Raw genomic sequence first — 26,826 nt, 5'->3', positions numbered from 1 at the left:
TGTGTGTGTGTGTGTGTGTGTGTGTGTGTGTGTGTGTGTGTGTGTGTGTGTGTGTGTGTGTGTTAGAATGGTTCAGGATAGGCAGCAGGGGTTAACTGATTTCTAAAAAGCCTGGATCTCAGACATAGAGAGTTTCACAGAGCATTCGAAGCAGACAGGCTGTGTAATACAACAAGGCCAACACAGACACAGCCTGGGAAAGAGAGGGGCATGTACTATACTGTTGCATAACATAAGATAAGGTGGCACCCGCAAACAAGGCCCCAGAGCAGGGGGGCGTGATTGCCAGTTTTGGGGGAATAGACCAACTTAGGAGAAGACCCAGAAAGACAAAATTAGTATGTGTGCATGTGATGAGCTACGTGGACATATGACAACCACACAGAGACCACCCAGTGACAGGCATGGATCAAAAGTCATCAGGAGTCATCAGATGGGAAGGAGAATACAAAAGCAGAGACTTAAGAGTAACAAAGTGTACTTCCCTCTCCATCCCTCCCTGTCTTGCCTGGGTCCTCCTCCTCCAGATGTACTTTGACTCTGATGACAGCCCTAGGATTTGGTAGATATATAGAACTGCTTTATTATTTGTATTGCTTGTTTTCTGTTATCACTGTGTATCAATAAATTTGCCTGTTTTCAAATGGAAAGGTCGTGGCCAACAATGTCCCCTTAAACAAGGCATCTGGGTCCTAAATTCAGAGCCAACAAAAACTACCTCCATTGTTTTATCATTCTACTCCATGTCTTCTGCAAGTTTGAAAGAATAACAAAGAAAGGTTACTACCTTCTCCAGGGTACAGATCAGATGATTATATATATGAGCACTCATGTTTATAACCATGGTTCACTTTAGTGGCAAAAAGTAAAATACAAGAGGGAAGCCTCCCAGAATATCTGAGATTATTTCTTATAAAATTTGGAAAATACAAGGCGGTTGAAAGACATGTTAAGACAAACAGTTTTCACTGCTCAAATGTATTAACAATTTAAAAGTAAAATAAAAGAATATCTCAAATTAATCTGAGCAGAGTTAATCTCTTTCAAAGATTAACTGAATCCATTTATAAGGAACAGGTTTTGTGAAAGAATATGCATTTTTATCATTTATAACAGCTGCTTCATTTGAGAATAGCAGGTTGGTTAGAATTGTACCCAATTTCTGAGAAGATGTTAAGAATGATCTCAGGAATTATAGTTTTGTAAATGTTACTTCAGCACCAAGAAAAAATAGTTGAAAAAATTATGAACGATAGATTTAAAGGACACTTGCGAGTACAACATAGAAAAGCACCCTTGGTTATCTATTAAAATGCCTCAAAGTGTCAATAAAAATACAACAGAAACACAGGTTACCATAATTTCTTTCATCTTTCCAAAGTCTTTTCTTAAGGAACAATTAGTATCTGTGTAATGATAGATGAACTTTTTGATGGGTTGGAATCTAGCAGTAAAAGCATATGTTTAAGTAGTCAACTGATAACAAAGAAAGAAACTGAAGGGCAGCTCTGCGTGGATGAGGGACAAAAGGACCCTTTCCATCCAAATCCATGCTGGTAGTAGTGGTGAGCACTATTTCAGTTTTACAGGCCTCATGCCTGATCAGTAGTAATCAAAATTGCTGGAGACAGGGAAGAATTGGACACATACCAACTTCTCTTGTAAAGAGGGCTCTTTGCTATAGAAGACAAAGTTACACTATATCAAAGGGTATTGTTTTTTCCTCTGATACAAGGAAATGCCCTTCCAAAGCACATAAAAGACATATGTTTCAGTCCTGAGGCGCAGTTACTCTGGTGGCCGTACCACTAAAGTAGTAAGCTTCCATCTACCTCATTGAGGTCAGTATCTTTACAGCCACAATTTACATTCATTAGTAAGGTGACTGAGGATGTTTAGTAATAATAACCTTTAAAAGAAGAGAATAATGAAGTGTCAAATGCTTCTGGTAAGATTAATGGATTACTATTCCTGGCAAAAGAAAATTATTACAAAATTTAGTTGGGCTATGTGTGTGTGTGTGTGTGTGTGTGTGTGTATTATATATATACATAAAATACACACACACACTGAACTAAGTTAACCCTGCAAACAGTTTGTACACATTGATGAACTCAGAAGCTCTTTTCAATCAAATTAAAAAAAAAGATAAAGAATCTCAGGCAGGTAGCCCTAAATATTTTAGAGGGGGCTGTTAAGAAAAGTACAGAAATAAAACAGAAAATATTATAAAGAAATTCTAATTCAATTACATGCCCTCACCTTAAATACTGCATTTGAGGTTGGTCACAGTATCTGAGGAAAGTGTTACTAAAAATAGAAAAGGTCAAAAGCAACCTTATCAAGTAATTAGAGATCGAAGAGCTTCATACAAAGTCCAGAACAACTCCTTTCCAATAAAACAATGTAAAGGTAAAGGAGCTCAACAAGAAGCAAAATTCAAAAAAAAATAAAGGTCAACAAAAGGTGCCCCTGAAGTTGGTGGCTGCTGATCCAGAATTCTACATCACTACCCCTTTGAAATCTACTCCCTCCTCTGGTACAGCATATTAAAAGCAGTAAAACACAATTTGTTATTAAGTGTCAAGGAAGAAAGAAAATTAGATGTCTTATTTTTCAACTTGAGTAAGCCTTAACAACTCTTCCTTACTATCTTTTTGTCTGTTTCTGCAATGGCAGAAGTATCTCTATTATGTTGCAGAATGAACATCTTATTGCAGTGAATGAACAGTTCCTACCTCTCAGGTTTATAGAATCATTCAGACCTAAGAAAACAATATTGTAGCAGTTTATTTTAATTTAACAATTGAAGGGGTGATTCCTCCGCTACACAGTATATGGATTAGAAACTCATTTATTTTTCTTTGTTATGAAAATACATTGTGAAGCATAAGTATGCTGCAAATTCAAAAAGAATGATAATTAGGCAACAAGTTATGCCACTGCATAATCTTATACCATAGATAGGGCCTTGACAATAATAGAATAGAATTAAAATTATGAGTCAACAAAATTAAAATGCATAAAGTGGAATATATTTTGACATAGAGTTTAATTAGATCAAGAAATTACTGAAGACAAAAGCAAAAGCTTAGAAAAATTCAAACATAGATCAGAGAGAGGACAGAAATCACAATAGCAATGTTAAAAATGCAGTATAACTATTAATATTCCTGCTTCAGACCATAAGGTGATACCACTCAGGATGAAGAAGAGTCCTCCCATGGTCTAGAATTTCACATTTAAGGTATTAATATGGATCTGAGACTTTAAGTATCTGTGAGATGCTGAGATTTCTTCACTTTCACTGAATGAAGTAGAAGTGGAGGGTGTTGAGCCATTCACAAGATTTATCACTAAACAGTAACTAGTGGAGAAAAGAAGCTGAAGCATCTGGAACTGCATTCTGGATTAGAAAGAAATTGAAATAAAAGCTCTGCTTCGTCCTACCCAGTGCTTGGTTTATTTTTTAAAAGATCAGGGTTTCTATTTGTTTTCAGAAAAAGCATCATGGTTAAAAGTTCCAGAGAAATAAGACAAGTAAAATACTGTATTTGTTTTGTTTTTTAACTAATTGAACACAGTAAACATAACAATGAATGACATCCACTTTACTGCATATGGCATCACAAAAGAGATTTTGAATTATCATCTCATTCCTTGGAACAGGCCCTCTGGGCTTCTAATGGACTAACATTAAATGATTTTTAAAACTTTATCTTGTAGAAAATAAAATTACTTTTTATCTTTAACTATTAACTTAGAAAGCACTTTCAAAGAAATTATTTAAATTCCAGTGCTCTGCATAACAGGATTGTAGCAACATATGTTGCAAGTGCTTAAATTCCTCTATTGAAACTCAGCGTATATCATTAAAGAAACATACCCAAATGCTTTCTTCTTGACAGTACTGCTTCCAGTTCCTTCCACTATCACTGAACATCAGGAGGTAGCTTGTTACCCAATCTGAACTCCCATATCCACCTTGAGTAGCAACAGCAGTGATCTCAGTTCTCTCCCCAAGATCAATCTGGAGCCATTGATATTTGTTGGACACAAGAGGAGACCAACCACCAGCTCCTTTAAGAGGAAGAAAGAAAAAAGAAATGTAGAAATTATGAATTCATAGTAGATAACATTAAAAATAAAAGCTGTGTTGATAGTTAAATGAATTCTCTCGACAGATGTGGCACAATTAAAATATTTATTACTAACAGAGTTCAATGATAATAATCCCTCAGAACTGTTTGGATGGATGCAGTTAAACAAAACTTACTTAAGTATTGTGATTTTCACAGAATCGTAGAAAATGAAGATTGGAAGGGACTTTAGTACCACCCCCCACCTAAAGCAAGACCATCCCCAGCTAGATCATCCCAGGCAAGGCTTTGTCTAGCTGGTTCTTAACAACCTCCAAGGACAGAGAAACCACCACCTCTCTAGGTGACCTGTTCCAGTGGTTTACTACCCTCCTCATGAGAAAGTCTTTCCTACTATCTAATCTAAACTTCCCTTGGTGCAACTTGACAACATTGCTCCTTGTTCTGTCATCTGCTACCACCAGGAACAGTCTATCTCCATCCTCTTTGCAATCAAACTTCAGGTAGTTGAAGATTGCTATCAATTCTCAATCTTCTCCTCTGCAGATTAAATAAACCCAGTTCCCTCAGTCTTTCCTTATAAGTAACATGCCCCTAACTAATTTTGTTGCCCTCTGCTGTATTATCTCCAATCTGTCTACATCTCTTCTATAGTGGGGGGGCCCAAAACTGGACACAGTACTCCAGACGTGGCCTCAGCAGTGCTGAATAGAGGGGAATAATTACTTCCCTTGAACTTCTAGCAATGCTTCAGCCCAGTATGCAGTTAGCCTACTTGGCAACAAGGGCATTCTGTTGCCTCATATTCAACTTATTGTCCACTTTAACCCCTGTGATAGAGGCAAGCTTTCATGTGTGGTGCAAGCACCGGCCTGCCCCCTGTCTACAGGTCAGCCACCTGCCTCTCTCAGCTGCCATGGCTTGATGTAATAATATTGATGTAATAATTAGGGAGCAGGCTGCCCATTATACACCCCAGTATTAAGGGGCTATCCATGGATCTGTTTCACCCCTACACTATGGCCCAAGCCTTGCAAATGCCATTTTAGGCACCCAATTTAACCATCCCCTTCGCCCATTAGCTGTGGCCCCTTCCCTGGGATCTTCGGCTTCCCTTTAAGCCTTGGCCCTGTCTCAGGCCAATCGGGACCCCAAGCTTTTCTGCTCTCTATGGGCATCCCTCGCAGTGGGCCCCTGGCCCTTTTGACCCCTATCTGGGTCCTGGCCCCAGCATTGACGAGTTAGGTCCCTCAGGTTAGGTCTAAGCCTCCTGCCTCCACTCTGGGACTGGGTCCCCCATTCCCAGCTCAGCTGCTTCACAAAGCATGCCTGGCCCTGCGGGGTCATTCACCCCAGCAGGCTCAGTTGCTTCAAGCAGCTTACCTGGCCTTCCCTGGATTGGATGAATCTTATGACCCACTCGAGGGTGAGGGGTGGGATTAAGGCACCTCTACCCACCTTTCACCGGGGTAGTAACTGGCCTGGCATTTTCCTGGGGTTCCTGCACCACTGGGAGCCCCACCAAACCACTCACTCCCAGCAGGGTGCAGTTTTAAGTCATGCCCAGGACCAGGGCCTCCTGCTCCTACCTGCAAGATGTTCCCATGCAGCAGTTCAGTCAGGTAATGTTTCTTGCCTCCCTCCCAGCAGCAAACTTTTCTTGTTTATATAGGTGGCCAAAATTCTAAAATGGCTGCCATAATCAAACGCCTGCTGACTGCTTGATCTAGCTCTTAAAGTAGCAGGTACCACTGGTGCCCTACCACAACCCCAAAATCCACTGCCTTAGCCAGTCAGTCCCCAGGTTGTAGCGATACGTGGGATTCTTCTGTCCTAAGTACAAGACTTTACACTTGTCCTTATTGAACCTCATGAGATTGTTTTTACTCCAATCCTCCAATTTCTCTAGGTGTCTCTGAATCCTAGCCCTACCCTCCAGTGTATCTTCTACTCCTCCATCTAAAAATTTCCTGAGGGTGCACTCCATCCCATCTTCCAGATCATTGATAAAGATATTAAACAAAACCCGCCCCTGGAACAACCCCTGGGGCACTCCACTTGATACTGGCTGCCAACTAGACATTAAGCCATTGATTACTACCCTCTGAGCCTGACTATCTAGCCAGTTTTCTATCCACCTTACAGTCCAGTCATCCATACTACCTTAGCTTGCTTGCAAGAATGTTATGGGAGATCATATTAAAAGCCTTGATGAAGTCAAGATATATTGTGTCCACTGCTCTTCCTGCATGCACACAGATAGTCATCTCATGACAGAAGGCGATCAGGTTGATCAGGCATAACTTGCCCTTGGTGAATCAATGATGACTCTTCGTAATCACCTTCTTCTCCTCTAAGTGCTTAGAGATGGATTTCTTGAGGATCTGCTCCATGATTTTTCCAGGTACTGAGGTGAAGCTGACTGGTCTGTACTGCCCTGGATCCTTCTCTTCCCTTTCTTAAAGATGGGCAGTATATTTGCCCTTTTCAAACCACCCAAGACCTCCCTGATTACCATGAGTTTTCAAAGATAATGGCCAGCAGCTCTGCAATCACATTAAACTCCCTCAGAATCCCTGGTTGCATCCCATACAACCCCATGGACTTGTACATGTCCCGCTTTGCTAAATAATCCCTAACCTGTTCTTTTGCCACAGTTGACTGCCCACCTCCTTCCCAGACTATGCCTCCAGGCGCAGTAGTCTGGGAGCTGACCTTGCCTGTGAAGACTGAGGTAAAAAAGACATTGAGCACTTTAGTCTTTTCCTCCTCATCTGTCACTATGTTGCCTCCCCTATTCAGTAAGGAATCCACACTTTCCTTGATCTTCAAAGATATACTTTGAGAAACCCTTCTTGTCACCCTTCATATCACTCCAATTGTGATTTGGCCTTCCTGATTTTATCCATGCATGCCCAAGTAATATTGTCATATTCCTCCCTATTTATCTGCCAAATTTCCACTTTTTGTAAGCTTTCTTTTTTGTTTTAGCTCACTGAAAAGTTCCCTGCTAAGCCAAGCTGGTTTTCTGACATACTTGCTAGTCTTTCTGTGTATTTGGATTGTTTTTTTTAAAGTACAGACAACTCTCTTGGATTCCATTTCCCCTCAGACTGGCCTCCCAGGAGAATCTGCCCATCAGTTCCCTGAGTGTGTCAAAGTTTGTTTTTCTGAAGTCCAGGGTCCTTACTTTTCTGCTGTCCTCCTTTCCTTTTCCTCAGGATCATGAACTCAATCATCTCATGGTCACTACTGCCCAAGTTGCCAGCCACTTCCACACTCCCCATTAATTCTTCCTTGTTTCTGAGCAGTAGATCAAGAAGAGCACAGCTGGTAGTTGGCCTCTCCAACACTTGCACCAGGAAGTTGTCACCAACACTGTCCAAAAACTTCCTGGATTGTCTATGAACTGCTGTATTGCCCTCCCAGAAGATGTTAGGGTGATTGAAGTCTGCCATGGGAACCAAGCCCTGTGATTGGGACACTTCCACTAGCTGTTTGAAGTAAGCCACATCCACCTCATCCTCCTGCTCTGGTGGTCCATAGCAGATACCCACCATGAAATAACATTTGTTGCTCTGCCCTCCAACTCTAACCCACAGACTTTTAACAGACCTGTCTCCAGTTTAATACTGGATCTCTAAGCAATCATACAGTTCTTTTACATAAATGCAACTCCCCCTCTTCTTCTTCCCTACTTGTCTCTGTTATTCCAATCATATCGTAGTTCTATGACCATGTGAAGACTTCCAATTCTTGCCGCTTGTGTCCCAGGCTCAATGCATTTGTGTATAGATCCTTGAGGTAACTAGCCACTTATCTTATTTTGCTTCACTCTTTTTTAATCTGTCAACTTATAACACATTTGTGCTATTTTTTCAGTAGATGTATATCCATTAATATTCTTAACTTAGAAAATGACTTTAAAGCAATGGTCTTCAACCTAAATGAATCATGCTTCATGTGGTCACATAAAGCACATATTGATAAGCCAAGTAGTAAAACAAATAGGTTCTGGGATGGAGAGGTTACATGACTTTATTAAAGCCATCAACAAAGTCAGGGGCAGAGACAGGAATACAACAAGAAGCTCTGATCCTGCAAACATGTGATTTTGGAGAGTAAAATTAAGTTTTATTAAAGTTGTTATAGGACGGGGGACTAAATCCTGTATGCTATCAACCTATAACTATGGCTTGGATGATATATAAACAACAATAATCTAATTTTGGTCTCAATCACTTTGTTCAATATTTTAATAGAATATTTGATTTAATCAAGGAGTTATTTATAAATGTATCCACTGAGTCCAATTAACACTCTTTCATCTTTATGTATCAAAATCCTACATCATTTTAAAGGACCCCAATAACAGAATGTATAGAAATGAAAAACTGGATCCAAGCATTTCTTTGCTATCACCTTCCTCACTGGCCACAAGGCCAACCGCACCTTGTCATGCATCCACAGATGCATCTCAAGCAGGTCCAGGGAAGTGATAGTCCCCTTCTATGCAGCACTGGTCAGGCCAAAGCTGGAGTACTGCGTCCAGTTCTGGGCACCGCACTTCAAGAGGGATGTGGACAACATGGAGAGGGTCCAGAAGAGGGCCACTCGCATGATCAGGAGGCAGCAGGGCAGGCCCTACAAGGACAGGCTAAGGGACTTGAACCTGTTCAGCCTCCACAAGAGAAGGCTGAGGGGGGATCTAGTGGCCTGTTACAAATTAGTCAGAGGGAACCAGCAGGCATTAGGGGAGTCCCTGTTCCCCCAAGCACTACTAGGAGTGACTAGGAATAATGGTCACAAGCTGGCAGAGGGTAGATTCAGACTAGACATCAGGAGGTGCTACTTCACTGTCAGGGTGGCTAGGATCTGGAACCAACTTCCAAGCAAAGTGGTTCTGGCTCCCACCCTGGGGGTCTTTAAGAGGAGACTAGATGAACACCTTGCTGGGGTCATTTGATCCCACTACGTTTTCCTGCCATGGCAGGGGGTCGGACTTGATGATCTGCTCAGGTCCCTTCTGACCCTACTAACTATGAAACTATGAAACTGTTATACCAGCTTACTTAGTTAGCCCTGCCAGCGGTTTTTGTGCACCCTATAAATTGCAGAATTATATTAAACCCTCTAGAGAACAAATTACTAGGGAATTAATATGTAAGATAGGAAATGAGACTTTATGACCACACCTGAATTTATTTTTGGACCATTAAGTATATTTTTGTAACTATTATGATACAAAGTTAATACTTGGTGAACAATGTTACAGGGTTATGATGTTGGCAAATTATGAACTATATTTTATTTATATAGTTAGATTTAAAGTAGGCAGAAAAAAAGGAGTCACACATCTTAAACTTGAGACATTTTTGAAAAGCATTTAAACTAAAAAGCTAAATATAAAACAAAATTAGTAGCACTTTCTACATATATATTTCAGTCTAATATTTATGAAAAACTTAAAATACATAATGTTTTGTAAAGAAAGCATAATACTGGGTCTGTTGTCAGGGTCATGATGCACTCTGAACTTTAGCTATGATAGAATGCTTTTATTTTTGCTGTTTATGAATGTATTTGGTTTGGTTTTTTTAAGGAACCCATCATTTTATATTAGATTTATGTATACAGTCCATAAGGGGGGGCCTCCACTCTCACAGACTATGGGATGTGTCCTGGCATGGAAAAGAGGCCAAAGACACAGTGTAAGTGCTAAAAATGTTTTTGCAATGCATTTATGTAGTCTTGTAAGTACCTAGCTGCCTAGTTTAAACTCTTAGATATTAAAAAAAACCAAAAAAAACAACTAACAAAAAACATTAGTTGGCAAAAGTCAGTCTTCCAAATAGCTTTTCTCTAGGCAATTTAATAGGGATTTACAAGTCTACATTTAAATACCATTATTGCATCAGTTTGTCCTGCATTTGTTACCATTTCTAATTGCATCTTACAGGTAGTCCCACTGAAATTGTCAGTGCAGAGTAAGATACAGCTGAACATGATTACAGGTGAATAAAAATAGGCCTTAAATGTCACTCAAGTCCTGTGCTTTGAACATGATTATATTTCAATAAAGAGGTAATTAAAGGCTGCTTCCCCCACTTCATTTCTACAATAGTTCTACATTAGCTTGCAATTATTTAATTAATTCATTCTAAATATATTAACAAAAATATAAATATAAAATATAAAAATATAAGCAAAATATAAGCAAACATTTGGAAAAGTATGATATGAAAGTAAGTCCACATTGCCTCTGTGATGTGCCCCAGGAACACTGCTGTGAAGTAGTCCTGAAACATGCAATAGCTCCATGCACTTCAAATGTAAAGTACTCACTCACTGCTAGAACCAGACTGGGCTTACAGCAATAAACACAACCAATATTGGCTCTCGGAATGCACCAGACAATAGCTCCCAACGGTGGTGGAGACAGTATAGATATTCTGAGTGCTACATTATTTTTTGTTCCAGATAAATACTCAGCATAAGGTACAACAGGAGGCACCAGGAAGATGTATATTTCCAGTAATTCCTAGGCAAGACCCAATTCCAATACAACACAGAGTGGCTGCTGGATTGCTCCAAGTTACATGACTGGTCTTCAGTGGGTGTGTCTACATGAGACAGTTAACTGTGCAGTAGCATAGTTTACTGTGTGGTAAGTGCAAATATCTACATGTGTGCATGCTTACTGTGTAGTAAAACCCCCTAATCATGAGTAAATTTGATGTCTGCAAATGCAGGCATCAAATTTACTTGCGATTAGTTACTGCACAGTAATGCATGTGACTTGGGAGCAAATTTGCTCTATGACAGCCCCTGTCTCAGACCCTTAAAGGCCTCATTTTGAGCCCTGGGGCATACCACCATGGACCTGGAAGCCACTCCAGGCCCCATCCTCCTGGGCAGGCTGCAGCCTAGCTATGCAAGCCTGCCTGTACCCCAGCACTGCTGCCTGGCATGCACCTGCTAGGTACAACCTGTCCAGGTCTGCAAGATGCTGAAAGGTACTTTAGGTTGCTCCAGGTTCCAGTCAGGCCTGCCAGCCCTGTGGCCCAGCTTCAAGCAGCTTCTGGGTGCTAGGGCTAGCTCCAGCTGCCCACAGCCCACTCCCAAAGTCTTTGCCAATTGTAGGCTTATGATCACTCTAATCCCGGTACTCCTATGTCCTGTCAGGCAGGGTAATCCCCTTGGGCTGGTGGGAAACTGACACAAAGTAATTATTGAGGAAATTAGCTTTTCCCTGGGCTTCACTGAACTCTGTCCATTTAATTTCTCTGACATGCCCAACTACTACAGGACAGATGTTCAGGTCATAGTTGCGCCACACCTAAGCCAGAAGACTGCAGGTTGTTTATAGCCCTTGAGTGGTAAATAGAGATTCTCACTGAACCTTTATTTGATTTCCCCTTTATCTATCATAATTAGTGACATATACGTATGGTGAAATCATTTAAAAATAATGACTAGAGTTGCACATAGCATCCTTTTGCCAATAGTAGAGAATTATTTTTTATAATGTTGGAACAGATAGAGAGAAAAAGAGAAAATAAAAAGTTCATATTCTGACAGTCATCTACAGTTCATAGATCAAACACAATTATTGCAGGAGGAATTATTAGAGATGGGCAGGAATCAGCATTTTCTGGAAATTGTTTCATCAGAAAATTCCCAGCCAGCTCTAATAATGATATGTTTTGACATTTATTACAGTTTCCCTTAAGTGTATAACTCTCAATTAAGGGAGGCAATACTGGTCAGCAAGCCAAGAAGGGTGTTTTTGCATAAGACATATTTTCACTGAAAATAATAATAATAAAAAGGGACTGCAAGATTCTCCACTTAAAGTAAAAGGGTATAATTCTATAGGTATTTTCTGGTTGATCTGTTAGCAAAAATAGAATGTACAATTTAAAAAGCAATCCCTACATGGCATACGAGATTTTTTAGAAATACAAAATGTTGTTAAAAACACAGAGATTTATAGAAAAGCTACCATTACTTATTATTATATATAAGGTAGTGTTCACTAACTGAAGACCAGAAAATATTTCATTAAATTGGTCAGAACACAGATATTTGCTAATAAAATTAGGGGCAGGTGCCATTCATAGCCACCTGAGTTTCTTATAACAGAAGAGCCACTGACAAGGGAAAGTATCTTGTTCTGTAAAAATAGTATGGCTTTTGGTCAGTGTTTATTTTTACTTCCCTGTGCAATAACAGGCCATTATGCTTTGTGAAGAATCTAGTCTACCGATATTTCAAGCTGCTGGCTAGAGATTCTGTACATGAAAAAATCAATGTAATACCATAAATACATTTAGAAAGGGTTGAAAACTCTTTTTCTTTCCCCACAAAATTTTTCCATTTTGTATTGGGAAGACTGCAATATCCTTCAAAGTTTTTTTTATTGTATTTTTTTCACAGAAAAAAGGAAAACAAAGATTTTTAAAAAATCACAAACAGAAAGAGAGACAGTCCTGACTTTGGATAGGGGAGACCCAGGTGCAAGTTGGTGTATGCTTCAAAACATGTTGAACCACTTCAGTTGTACTCCTTGGGCTTCCTCCACTCAATATGGCACCCTCAACACACAACTCTGTTCATTCCATCTTTAAAAATTCCCTATGCTCAACCTTATAAAAACATCTGAATGTTTATTCTAGTAACATTTCGGCTGCAAATAGTCATGTACATAACATTCAGCAAAACACATGTTGCCCCTTGTTGCAAAACACTTGTTGCCCATTGATGACATGCACAAGGGGTGATGTGGTCTTCTGGGGCTTGAAGGGCCCAGTCCTGTGAACCCAGGAATTTTTGGACAGGATTGGGCCCCTCGAACCCAGACGGTGCCTACCCAACCTTCCCTGCTTACCCAGGTGCATCTCCAGAGATCCCTAGGGTGGATCTGTTCAAGCGGGGAAAGTTGGGTTTTCCCCACTTACCCTGCCACACAACTAATACATCTGCTGCAATAAAGCAGTAGAATTTATTACTTCCATTGTTCCATCACTGATTTGCCTTCGATGTGGTATGACAAAGAGTAGGAATGACAATTATTTTTTTACCTGTGGTGCTGCCATAAACATTTTTATTCGATGTAAGGTGATGTCTATTTCTACCTCTAATGGTATCCTTGTTGGAAATGTAAGTGGTTTTTCCAGGACAGGATTTATTGTACCTCTGTGGGGTGGCATTTACTTTGTAACGTAAAAGTTAAAGGATTGTTGTGTATTTGACAAAAGTAAAGCTTTTGAAAGTAGACTGCTTAAGATTTGGTAAGAAAGAAAGAAAATTATGAGCACTATGATTTGAGAAAGAGGTTCACTAAAGGGACAAATCAGTCTGACTACTGAACTGATTCCAGTGAAGGCATATTTAAGTTCCACTTATTTGTACTATAATCTTTATGCACCCTAGCATGGTCTTCCTATGACTTGATGAAGATTTATAGATCTTCTGGGAAAAGAAATACTTTCTCTCCTGTTGTCCCACTTCTGCTGCGTATATAAAGGAAACTGCGTAATGTGAATGCAAAGATAACAAAAACTGGGCCTGAGATGGGAACAGTTGGCATGGACTTGGTCAAGAAAAATGAGGGTAGAAAAATGACTTCTGACTGGGAAGAGGCTGAAACTGGAAGTTGAAGCAACACTGGAGCTGCATGGTCAGAGACTGGGATCTGAGAAGGTATGAGGGTAACTAGGACTCAGTGCCACATGAAATTCAGGCTGACCAAGAAACCAGGAAAGAGTGGAACTGGCTGAGCAAGTAGACTGAGCATGGCGGTTTAGAGAGGAGAAATGGATCTGATGAGGAGCTAAACTGATGGCAAGATGCAGAACTGGGAGTTGTGTATTGGAATTCACTGGGCAAAAAAATGTGGCAATGAGAATTGGGACTGACTGGACAAACTGTGAATCAACTCTACCTGAGTAAAAGGGAGATACCAACATTTCACTTAATCAGGGTTTTATGCAAATAAGTTAATGTTTTGGTAAGCATTTTGATACTTAATAATGTATCTTTGAGCTAATATTTGCATAAATAAGCCTTGGGATTATACAGTGAAAATAAAGACAAATCAACGTACTAAATTATTGCTCATTAAGTGATGATTGAATGGCAGCTTGCAGAAGTGGAGGGAAAAAATGGCACTATGCTTTAAATTCGGCACACTCCCACACCAAGCCCAGCACATGCTCAGAAGAGGCAGCATGTTACTTGCACCTAGTTTTAACCAACATCAGTATAGATCAGATGCTTTAGTGGGGCTTCTTTAACACTTTTATCTGATAGCTGATTGAATCAGCTTTAGCTAAAAGTGGCAAAAGGCCCTGCTGAAGCATCTGATCTATACAGATGTTGCAAAGTTGGTAGAAGTAACAAGCTGCTGCTTCGGGTAAAGTGTGTTTTTTTCCCCATGTCTGTCAGTACCCTGAGTGAACCAGTAGAGCCACTGGAAAAAATAGCATGTGATGATAATGTAATTACAGACGTTAGACCCCTGCTGCATGTTACATGTTATGCAATTAACTGATTAATCATGTAATAAATTTAGACAAGCCACACATGTATACCAATTATCACACAATAAAAATGACTATCCAGCTATAAAAAGAGTCAAACAGCTATAAAATTAGTGCTTGAAAATGTGTAACAATTCTATAGCTGTTTTCTATCCAGCTTTAATTTGAACATGTAACAGGCTCCATATAAAAATGCACACCCATACAAAGGCAAAATTATGAATGCAGAAGTAACCTTAACTCTGACATTTCCTAATTTTTGAAGGCTTCAGTTTGCAGCCATAATACTACTTTTTTTCTGACAACGCTTTCTGTGTTCAATATTACATAAAACAGATGCTGTTTCAATCACTTATCTTCCATTATATTTCATCAGAGCCATGAGATGGGGGAAGGAAATCATCTTTTCCCCCTTCTATGAACAAGTTCTAGTGGGAACCAAGGATAAGTGGTTTGGGTCATTCTGAATTAGGAGCCCTAGAAAAGTTCCCAATGTCACTAGGTGCTTCTTGAACATATTGTCACAAGAGCTGCCTCTTACAACCCTCTTTATATTCCATTATCCTTTGTTGCTATTGTCTCAGTTGGGATTATCTGAACACAGTGTGTCTAAGAAGTCTACAGTCAAGTTTTAAAAGCATAACAATGTAAGTACTTTTTGGGTTGCATGCTTGACTTGTGTTCAAAAGCAAATATAACACAAATACTCTTTATGGATAAACATGCTTGAATTAAGTAATACAAATGTATAATAAACAACACCTAATGGGTACCTACTTGTAGTCTTAATTACAGCTTAATTATACTTATTTTTACTTCAGTTTTTGTTTTACTCCCATTGCCGACCTGTTGGTATTAATTAAGTACCACATTGTTCTCCTCCATGCAATATTAATAAAGAAATTTGTTAAGTGAAGCAAGATAATTTAAAAAAAAATCTGAGGCAAAACTAGTCCTCTTTAGAATATCAATGTTGGAAATTTCTGAAATGTTAGAATATTAATTCACTTGTGTTTCAAAATCTAAGAAATTGACAATTTTTAAACTTATAAATGTGCAGATTTTTTACTTCTGAACAGTCATAATCATTTTTATACATTTCTGCAGTGTTGTAACATGCAGAATAATACAAATTTAAAATAATTTTCATGGTATCCAAGTAGTTGTCCACCTTGTTTTATTTTATCAGAGAATCAGCTCATAATACATTTTTTCAGAATAAGTCACCTAAAGGGGTAAAGGTCCACATTACATCCTACTTATTTACTTGATTCAGCACTTCAATTTCTCAGCTGCAGGCAAGAACCTACTCCTGCAGCTGGTTTCCTTGATCTGAGAGAAGTTCACAGACAGAAAGCACCTCTCAAAAATATTTTCAGGATACATACAGACATTCAAGGGTGGGGGTAGGGGGAGGTTAGATTGAGTTAAAAAAGGCCACACATTTTAAGATAAATCAGCATGGCGGGAGGGAGTCCAGGGGGATCAGGGGGCAAGCAGGATCCTCAAGTCCGGTTGGGGGGATCAGAAGGCAAGCAGATCAGGTGGGTCAGAGGGATTGGGGGGCAAGCAATGTCTGTGGGAGTGGTTAGGAGGATTTGAGGGGGATTGGGGTCTATGGGGGAGGGGAAGTCAGGGTCAAGTGGGGTCCATGGGGAAAGTCAGGGGATTGGAGGGACAAATGGGGCCTGCAGAGGGAGATTGGGAGGATCAGGAAGACAAACAGTGTCTACAGAGAGGATCAGGGGACTATGGGAGTCTTCAGGGGGGAGCAGGAGGATCAGGGGGGCAAGAGAGGCCCTCAGAGAGACGGGGGATCAGAGGATCAAGCAAGGTCTGCAGAGAGATTGCAGGGCAGAGCAAACAGCATCCATGGGGAAAATTGTTGAAGCTAGGATCTGTGGGGTGAAGGTTTGATGGATAACAAAAAGATCTGGCAGGATTGAGGTTGCTAGGAGGGTTCATGCGGGGTGGGGGGAAGATTTGTGGAGTCCTGGAGGTTTTGGCAGGAACAGAGGTTCAGTTAGAGCGATCTCACCTGACTTAATCTAAGTAAGACTACCTAAGAAGTACAGTTAACTTCAATGGGTTTGGCCATTTTTAGACAAATCTAACTTTACTGAACTTATGAACAATTTACAGTTAGATCCCCTAGTCTAAGTTTAAGGTCCGTACCTGGGCGAGCTAAAGTAGATTGGGTCACCATTCCTTCTAACCTACCCCAATGTCTGTACCTAGCCTCAAAGTTTTTAGGCTGTTTTAGAACTGCTGTTCCTACACTTCCTACAGCATGAAGTATGCGAGTTGTTTTCTTGTTCTGCCTACAGGGCCCCCTTTCTTCTTTGCTCCAATGGTTTATTTTCTACTCCTGCTCCCTTCTACCACAATGCATGTACATGCCAGAGGTATATATTTTTGCTAATATTACAAGACTATGTACAATACATTATACATTGAAACAAAGATATATATATTTTAAAAAGTACAAGTACTCCACAAGAATGAACTTAGATGGGTCTGAGGATAAGGGTCAGATAATAGGAAGCAGAAAGTACCAACTGAAAGCTTAAAGCAGATGATAGAAAACAGCTGAGGGTCTTGAAAGTGGATCTCAGCAGGGAGTGAGACTAGGGGAATCTGGGAGCCAATAAATCAGTCATATTTGCCATGTTTAAAACTTTACACTCCCAGCAGAGGAAGCATTAAATGATGCTGAAGCTTTCTCACCTGGCATTCACAGCTTGTCAGGCTGTCCGGCTCCTGCTGCTTTGAGCATCACAGAACAAAGAATGGAGCATTGATTAAAGCTCTCTCCATCACAAGTGCACCCTCCTATTACTTGTTTATCCTACTACCCTACTTCCTTTTGCTGCCTTTATGTGCAAATTAAATCAATTTACAGCATTGACACCGATGTATGTTCACACACCAGCTTAAATCACCCCACCATTTAGCTAACAAAACCATTTACCTCATTTCTGCCTTTGGGCATATTTTTGAATATGTTATGGATGATTATTGTCAGCTATGTGTCAAATTAATAGCCCATAATTTTAAACAAACCCAAAAAATGAATATATTTTCCCCTTGATTAATCAATCAGCATATTTACTATATAGAAAATTCTACTGAAACTAATTATGTGTCATCAGTAGAATTAAAGCATGGATGTAATTTGGCTTACACATTACAAAACAAATGTTCTTGATGCAAAATAGAGGAGTTTTTTAAGTATTGACATGTTTAGAAAAGTTACTGTAATTAGCTATTAGAAATTTAGGGATACTGAAATATCAGCAAAGATACAGAAGTTCCAAAACACATCAGGGCAGTAAAGAATTTGTTTTGCTTTTCTTCAAGCTAAATTAAAGAATAATATCCTGCAACTGAACCATTCATCCAGTTGCAACCATGCACTGAAATAAACTAAACAAATTGTTAAAATAATTTTGTCTTACTGAACTTCAAAATCTGGCTTCTGACACTAAAAAAAAATATGTTTAAAACATTTTATTCATAATATCTGATATTTATCTCTTTTTACAGCTATCAAATAAATGAAAATAAACAGGCAATAACAGTAAGATAAAAAGTAAGACAGGAAAATTTAATGTTTGCTTCTCAACACTTATAATTTAGTTACTCACTGAAGATATGGACATAATAGCCACATTTTAATAGGGCCAAAGGGAGGTAACAATTAAATGTCTCTTCTTGCTTCAGCTATCAGTTAAAAAAAAAAAAGAAATCATTAAAACACTAGCAGGCTGCAAAGCTGCTCAAGAATCTGAACTAAGGGCCTTGTTACACAGTAATTTTGGGTGGCTCCTGGAGTTCCTAGCCCCTGGATTGTCCACACGTTAACACCTTATGGTGGTTTTAAGCGGTCGTTATGCAGCTCAACCTTATACCACTCCAGAGCAGCATGACCTCTGATTTGCATGACCCAGCTTCTGTTCTATTAAGGTGTGACCTCTTCCCACAGACATGGTGCCCAGGTTGTAGTCCTCCAGTATCTGCAGGTCTCTCACACCCCCACCCATAAAGCTGGCAGAGAAGCCTGTCCTGGCTCACCAGGCCTCTAGTGGCACAGTTGTGCAGGTGGGGGACAGTCAGAGACGGTTTCCAGATTCAAAGTGGGTGGAGGGGTTTGTGTATGGGGGGCATATAAGTGAGTGTGTGTATGTGTGTGTGGGTATAAATGTGGTTTCAACTGTATGTCTTTGTATGTGAGAAAAAAGGGCAGAAACCCAACAAAAGCAGACAAAGGCTTTTAGCATAGTCCCCAGGGAGGAAAAAGCCTACAACTTGAGTAGGGTGTTGCCTCAAAAGAGGCTTAGAACAGTGAACAGGGAAATGATCTTATGCTATTTAATTCCTACTCCATTCCGGAAAACAGAACTGTATTTTTTGTACAAAACCAGGACTGATTCAAAAACAAACAAAAAAAAAACCCAACCCTGATTCCATCATTGTTTATATTACAAGGAGAAAATAATCTCCCAGACCTTGAATACTGATTAATTTCTAGGGGTACCTCTAACAGAAATGACAATAGGCAAGCCCATTGCAAACATTTATTTTGTGCATGGGAAAAAAGGTGTAACGGAAAAAAAAATTCCTTTAATGCACATTAATGTACATTTCATTTTTATAGTTTCAGTCCTATCTCCTATATCCAAATAGCACTTATTAAAACACGTATAATTTTTCCAAAATGTTCACCAATATGAATCTGCATTCCTAGGCAAAAAAGACTGTGATAGAACTCAGAATCTTGTATGAAGCAGTGTCTCTGTTTCCCAATTTTACTTCCTTATGCTCATTCTAAAGATATGAAATGTCAAAGTCCACAACACCTTTTTGTTCCTTCTATAACTCCTACTATTTACAAAAGAATTTGAAGAACTGGGAAAGATAGGGACTGTAGAAAGTAATTATAGAATGTACCTGTTCTTTCTTCAATGGTATGGATTCCCACTTCATGCGGACTAACGAGCATTACTGACCTAGCAAACAGTGACTGAGAGACTGCTTTTCATAGGTTCATGGGTAAAATCTTGGTGCCTCTGGATGAAATCAATAGCAAAACTTTCATGAACTTTGACAGCAGCAGGATTGCGTCCCATATCTAAAGGCTAAGTGAAGTAAATCAGGCACAAGTGTGTAAATCACCAAAAGAAGCTTCCTGCTTATTTCTCTGATGGAGGCACTATAAAGGTTTGCCTTTGTGTTGAGATAGTTCCACGGACTCTGTATCTGTCAAACCATAACAACTATGTAACATATTCTTATTTATCTGGATAAGAAAGAGATCCTCATATGCCGCAAAAAGTTTTTAAAATGGGATATGTTTGTTATGATGTAGGCAATAACTGAAGGCAGAAAACAGGGCATAGCTGCATTTTATAGACTAAATCAGAGATGCATACACTTTTGTAAGTAACAACTCGCTTTATCAGATCCTGTCCAGGGACTTAAAGACCACAGAACAGCTTTTACTTTCCTGGAGTTGGGTTTCATTAAATTTGAATAAGCCATCAATAGGGAATACTTCCTCCTGGAAGAAAGTTTCATAGCTACAGGGTTCATCAGAACTCCAAGAAATACTCCTTTTTTGTGCTTCATTGAAAATGCATTGTTTGTTTATGATGAGATTCTGTACTGTAACATCTTGCCTCCTTTCTGGACAGGTGGATCAATGCTTTCTGTTGTTCTTTACTGGTTCAGCCACAATCCAGGTAGTCATGGCCAGTGTCATGAACTGCAAATTAAGAAAACCAATGAAAGCCAGGCATTTGGTGAAAATCCTCAGTGCCACAGAAGGACAAAAAAAAAGAGAATACAAGTAGGTAAAGACTATGGAAGTCCAGAGATGAGATGCCTGAGAAGACATAGAAAGTATTGTATGTTGAGAATTCCCTATAAGACTTGCTGCTTGGAGCTATAAACAATGATAAACTGCCCTCAAACGGAAGGAAAATTAAAACAAAGAATTCTAGGTTTTTAAAAGAGCTCTAGGTTTGAAACCAGGAAGGAACGATGTCTTCCAGGAGCTGGTTTAAAGAAGTCAACAGATTTTGCCATGTAGGAAAGTCAGTTTTTTCCATAACTTCTTTTTGGTGGCAACCTTTAATTACTGTGTGGCAGAGGAATAATCCAAAAGCTTGCAAACAACTGAAGAAAATCTTAATGCAAGAAGTATCTGTTTTTTCACTGTAGGTGCCAGAAGAAAGGAGAAAGTTACTAATAACCTTGTGCAACAAAGATTTGTTACATCAAAAGATGTTTTGAGGCATTTTCAGTTTGATTCAAGGTGAAAACCATGATGCTAGGAAATGTTGTTTGAAATCTCTTGAAGTCAATTTGTATGAATGCTATTTTAATTTAGACCCTGATTGCATGGATGGAATTCAAATGCCAGTGCATGAGTTATATTTTGCTTTCCATGTTCACACATTTTAAAGCCTTTTTTTCCCTCAATCAATCATTATTTAAATATAGTCCAGTGGGAGATGTCATAACGCAATGACTGACATAGTATATCAAAAGGACAACTTCTTGGCAACAATTCAAAGAGTTAACAAAGTCACTACTCTTTTTCAGCTTTTCCATCACCATCACACTGAAAAGTGATATAAACCAATTGCCTGCACTGGAAAAGCCCTTGCTTCACAGTGGAACAAAAATACCCTACCATTTTAAGAAAACTATGAGATTGGCTTACTCCTGCTAAAATTTAGGACATTATTCCTTCCTGAGAGAGGACAGAATATTGTACCAATAGCCTCCTACCGTTTCTTATATGGTTGATCAGCTTAACCCTTAGAACATGCTCCTTATGGTTCTTCCTCAGCAGTTCTGTCCATTTTTTTCTCCTGTACTAACCATTCTATAGACACACAGGAAACTAGGACTTCCATTCACCTTTCCAATGAAATGAAACAAAACTTTACCATCACTGTCTTTCACCAAGTTGCTGAATTAAGTCTATGTCCATGTGCATAGGATAAAATATGGACGTCCATAGGATAAAATAGCCAAGGCCAGCAACACCACCTCAAACATGCTGTGATGCTACAAGAAAGCTACATGCTAAACTAGAAACAGTGTAGGTGTGTTTGGGCAGCCTAATAAACACTGCTAAATAATAGGGTTGGTCTGTTGAACTGAATTTTGGTTTAGGAGGCAGCTTGCCCAGAGCAGTGTGACATGTTGGAGGACTTGGCTGCTGGGTCCTTTAAATGAACCATAGTTTTATATTCATCAGATGTAGGATTGCTTCATACAAGATTCAAGTAACTCATGGGATCCAATTAATCTCTCATATCCAACAAAAAAAAATGCATAATTACCCCAAACATATGAGCAAACCCATGATGTAGGAATTTAGCCTCCCTTACAGATAAACTGTTCTCTGGTTGCTTAGCCATCAATTAAATTCCTCTCTTGGTTTCCTCTCAGTTTAGGAGAAAACCAGCCATCCTTTTCAGATGAGCATTTTACTTCTGCACACTAAAGACTGTGCTTTTGTCTCACCAGTCAGTAAGTATATAAACCTGATTTTGTTTTATGTTGCTTTTCTCTTTCATTCCTGAAGACATGGAACATCTCCACACACTATCACCCAGATTAAAGGCTAACCTTCTTTTCAGCCTCATTACGAGGTGCTATGCCATTATTTCACTTTGAATACACATATAAAAAACCGAAAACAAACTAAAAAAGGAACTGCTTTAATTTACAATACTGGCTTCAATGTATAAAGAGGAGAAAAATGTTTATGGAGCATGAATAGTCAATACATGCTATTTTAAAATTCCTTAGCTGGGGAAGCTGCCCAGGAAAAATGTACCAACCTTCCTAGCTCATGGTATTTGTGATCAATGACACGGCTCACACTGAACACATACAAGGTAGAGTATGTAGGTGAAAACTCACTGCTTTTGTCTATACATTCCATTTTGAACCAGTTGGTGTTCAACTGTTACATTTCAACCTTACATTTCACAGTAATGGCTATAATCAATTTATGCATGCCATTCCCATTTGCAGAAAGCTAAGTAGATATCTGCCTTCATGGACTAACTAAATAAGAAACATACTTGCATGAACCCAAGTTCACTTCATCAGATGCCGTGAAAGAACACGCAGAAAGCAGTGTAAACATTAGATGTGGTTTTATAAACAATGAAGCGATCATCTGCAAATCATGAAAAGGTGACATCAGTTTTTTTTAAAGTGTGAAATTAAATCTCCACAAAAGAGACTGTTTATTGCAGTTTTGATATCAAAGCTACAAAAATGCCTGCAGATGTTATATTTGTCTTTAGCAGGAGCAATGTGTATATGCTACAATATCCTGTTACTGGATCTTTGGGGGTGATATTTCTGAGCATATGAGTAAGTGTGTGCTCTGCCATTTTCATCACAATACTGCAATGTCAGTCTGAGATTAATCACTTTCTGATGGTGGTACTTCTGAAAATGGTATTTCAATGCTGGAAAAGCTTATTCACTGACTTTGGCACCTTTCATAGCACGTACAGCATGGTGCATTCTGTACAGCAGGGCAAACAGATAAAATGTTGGCACCTGCAGTTTCCAAAGCAAAAATAGTCTTAGTGCTTATATCTAAAACAAAAATGCTCATTTTTTGTTTCCATTATTATGGATATAAATTGCTACAACTAGCAGCTGGGAACATTGGCCAACTCCATCTGGTAACCGGCCTTCACACAGCTCTGACTTATACAAAGGGATTGTGATTTTGTAAGTAATGGAACAAGCAAAAATGTCACCTTTATTATGCTTGAATCCTCGTGCTTGTGTGTGCATGCGCATTATTAACATTCTACTAACTAGAAGCTGACACATTTTTAAAAATTCAGTGCTACAGACATTTCATCTGCCCTCAATTTCAGCTCTATACTAATGATTTTCTCTCCTCTGAAGTGCATCAATGTTATGTTTCTATGTATGCAGACATGCACATGTGTAAGTGCACTTGACAAAAACATTACTTGATTGGATCTTATTGTTTAACTACAATTTGATCTTGTCACACATAATATCAACATAATATCCTTAATCATATACTTCAGTATTAAGCTATGGCTCTTAGCACTCTTTAATTATCTAATTGTGCCCCTGAGCATAGTTATTTCCAAAAGATTCTTTCAATAATAATCAGAAACTTATTTTAAAAAAATCTGTACATTAACATCCTGTAATGTATCCCAGGATATATAGAAGTTAACTTACAAAACTCTTTAGATATACCATGTCAGATCCTCAACTGTTGTAAATTGGCATAGCTCAACTGAAGTCATTGTGTTTAGTTTCCCTACTCATCTTCATCAAAATTAAAAGAACATGGGCCAGCATTTAAACAGAAAAAAGAAAGGCATGTAACTATTGCAGAGTCACAGCTTAACCAAGTCCATTTACCTACCATGTTTTTTCAATGCATAATATAATGTTTTAAAATTCTTACTTTTATAGTTAAATTTGACTAGAAGCCATCTCATTTACCTTCACACCCACACTCATTTTTCACTTATTTGACTCTGTATCAGGATTCATGAATTCTAACTGATATTGCAATATTATCTTATCAAAGAAGCCCTTCTGGCTAAGAATAAGCATGGGAATAAGCACTCTATAGCTGAAAAAGGGAATGGAAAGTGTATATTTCTGACCAGTCATTTTTATAGCACTGCTGGCAATATGGTGAATCTCATCAGCATCACTCTACTGATACACCATGTAAACAGAGGAGACAGGAAAATACTATAAGGAAAACTGAATAGAAGTTCACAATTAGTAAACAGCATCATATGTTGTGTGACTGTCATAACCAAAATGCAATAGCCTCATCTGTTGACTTATTAGAATATATAAAACATATTCACATAGATTACTAGGGTAAACTTTTTTGTTTGATGAATTCCATGCCACTTTTACAGGGCACAGTTTTAATAAATTAACTACTAGTGAAGGAAAACTGGAATTCAGTTCAGTTACCATGCTATGCTTTGGAACATATCTTCATTTTTTACAAGAAACTAGGATTTCTCCTCATTCGTGATTTCATGAAATACTATTTTAATGCTTATGAAACTAAATCAGCCAACCTTAACGGCCAAATGAGAATTTCAAGGACTTTATGTTTGCACTTAGTAATATCACTTTTATTCTAACCGGTATATACCAAATACACAAGTAAGCTGTATTATTTATAAAACTATGTTTATCTTATACAACTCACATTTGAAAATTGTGCATTTATGCATATTTGGATCACATCTTTTGAAAGCATTATAACCTCTTACACTTAATGACAAATCATTATGAGCAAAATGCAATATTGCTGAAATTGTGCTATATTATACAAGTAAAAAAGCCCCATAATAGTTATAGCCTATAAAAGCTTTTTGCAGGTATCAGAATGTAATATCCATGGATGAATTTAATATCAAAAGGCTAGAGGAGGTACACAATATAGAACATATAAAATGTATATTTAAATGTTACAGAATTTTTTTAAAAGAAAGAAAGGGCTAAAAATGGCTAGACTAGACCTAAACCTAACAAGCATATAGAGCCATATATCTACTATGAATCAACTAAGGTGGGTATCCTACAACAAATTGGCATTTTTTTAGCCATCAGTGTGGCAATTTAGAAGTAAATTAGTCTTCTAGGTGATAAACAGATAAACTATTATCTTTTAGAGCATTTAATTTTGGGGAATAATCCAGTCTTTTTCAGATTATTGTCAACTTCTTGCAATATGTGGAAAACATAATGATAATACCTAAATTACACATTCTTATGTGCACAAACTGAAAGGAAAATGATAAAAAAGGTAGTAAACAGTTAGAATGTGACTGGACAATATTTGTGCTTTGTTTGCATCTTCATTTTTCTAATGACTGATTATTCATTGCAAGACTGATGGCAGCATAGTTTAAAAAAAATGAAATTTTGTGAAATGTGTGTCCATGAACAAGCATATGCAGCAAATTGCATGTCCATAATTATACCATTGGAAGGAAATACACAATTCCTAACTCTACTTGAAAGATCAATACCAAATTAAGCAACAAACTGGTTCCATCCACTGTGTGAACAAGAACTCACAAGTTTTACATCAGAAGGCATACTATGGCATGAGAAAACATGCATTAGAAGACATGCTATGGCAAAGTATGGGATGTAGCATATTCCTTACAAGGTAAAGCAGATAATCACATCAGCCAAAATCAACAGCCAAATGCATTAATTTGAAACTCTACCCCATGCTTTTTGAAGATCTGTGGCAAGCCAAAAAAGAACATTAACCCTGATGAGGTCACTATGTCTGTTCCCACCACACTCTCCTGCTTTGTCCTCACATAAAACTATTTAAGATTTGGGTCTATACCTAGAAAAAAATGGCACTGCCACGGGCAAACAAATGACCTGCCAATATGCCAATATACTTATGATAGATTTTGAACACCATTTTCTCTGCAGCTGCCCTCTCATCCCCCTGACATACGGAAAGTACATCAATGCTATCATCCTACTGAAACATGGGAAGTAATATCTAGAGAAATTCCACCAGAACTTAAACAGCTTCTACCCCTCCATGAAACATGCTAGAGTACCCACCCAGCAAATTCATTTCCTAGACACTACCGTGCACATTGCAATGATCACATCACCACAGAACTGTATTGGAAACCCACTGACTGCCAGTTACCTTCATGCCACCAGCTTTCGTCTTAAACACATCATGAGATGTGTAATCTACAGCCAAGTTCTACCTTTCAGTTGTATCTGCTCTGATCCCACTGAGTGGGAGGCACACTTTAAGGATTTGGATTCCTGTAATTACAATACATTCTCAAAACTGTAGCAACTCAACTCAACAAAGCCAGACACAGACCCCACTCCAGCTTGCTACAGTACCAACCCCAAGAGAAGAACAAGAAAATCCCTCCAGTTGTCACAAACACAAAGTACAGACATTACACATAAACTGGTATAAGTAATCAGAAAACTGGTCTAAACCTGAAACAGAACAGAAGTTCAGTGCACATAGACTGGTTTAAAAATGGCGTAACCCAGCCTAAGATAGATCTGGATTGTTGTAGTATCAGATTTAATTGATTTAGGTTAGAATGTTCTATTGA

At 38.6% G+C, this 26,826-nt stretch overlaps 1 protein-coding gene across 1 annotated transcript in view; it reads right to left on the bottom strand.

The window, feature by feature from the left end:
- The window catches only part of LOC109297528 (contactin-associated protein-like 4), a 582,246-nt gene that overhangs the window by 402,421 nt on the left and 152,999 nt on the right, over positions 1-26,826 (bottom strand). The window contains exon 3 of the mRNA XM_019517318.1: positions 3,887-4,080. Coding sequence (XP_019372863.1) covers positions 3,887-4,080 — 194 coding nt within the window. The remainder of the gene's footprint in view (positions 1-3,886; positions 4,081-26,826) is intronic.

The sequence above is a fragment of the Gavialis gangeticus genome, unplaced genomic scaffold (assembly GCF_001723915.1).
Source record: "Gavialis gangeticus isolate Ggan-Ray unplaced genomic scaffold, GavGan_comp1, whole genome shotgun sequence".
Classification (NCBI taxonomy): Eukaryota; Metazoa; Chordata; order Crocodylia; family Gavialidae; genus Gavialis; species Gavialis gangeticus.
This window is presented reverse-complemented; position numbering and strand designations above follow the sequence as displayed.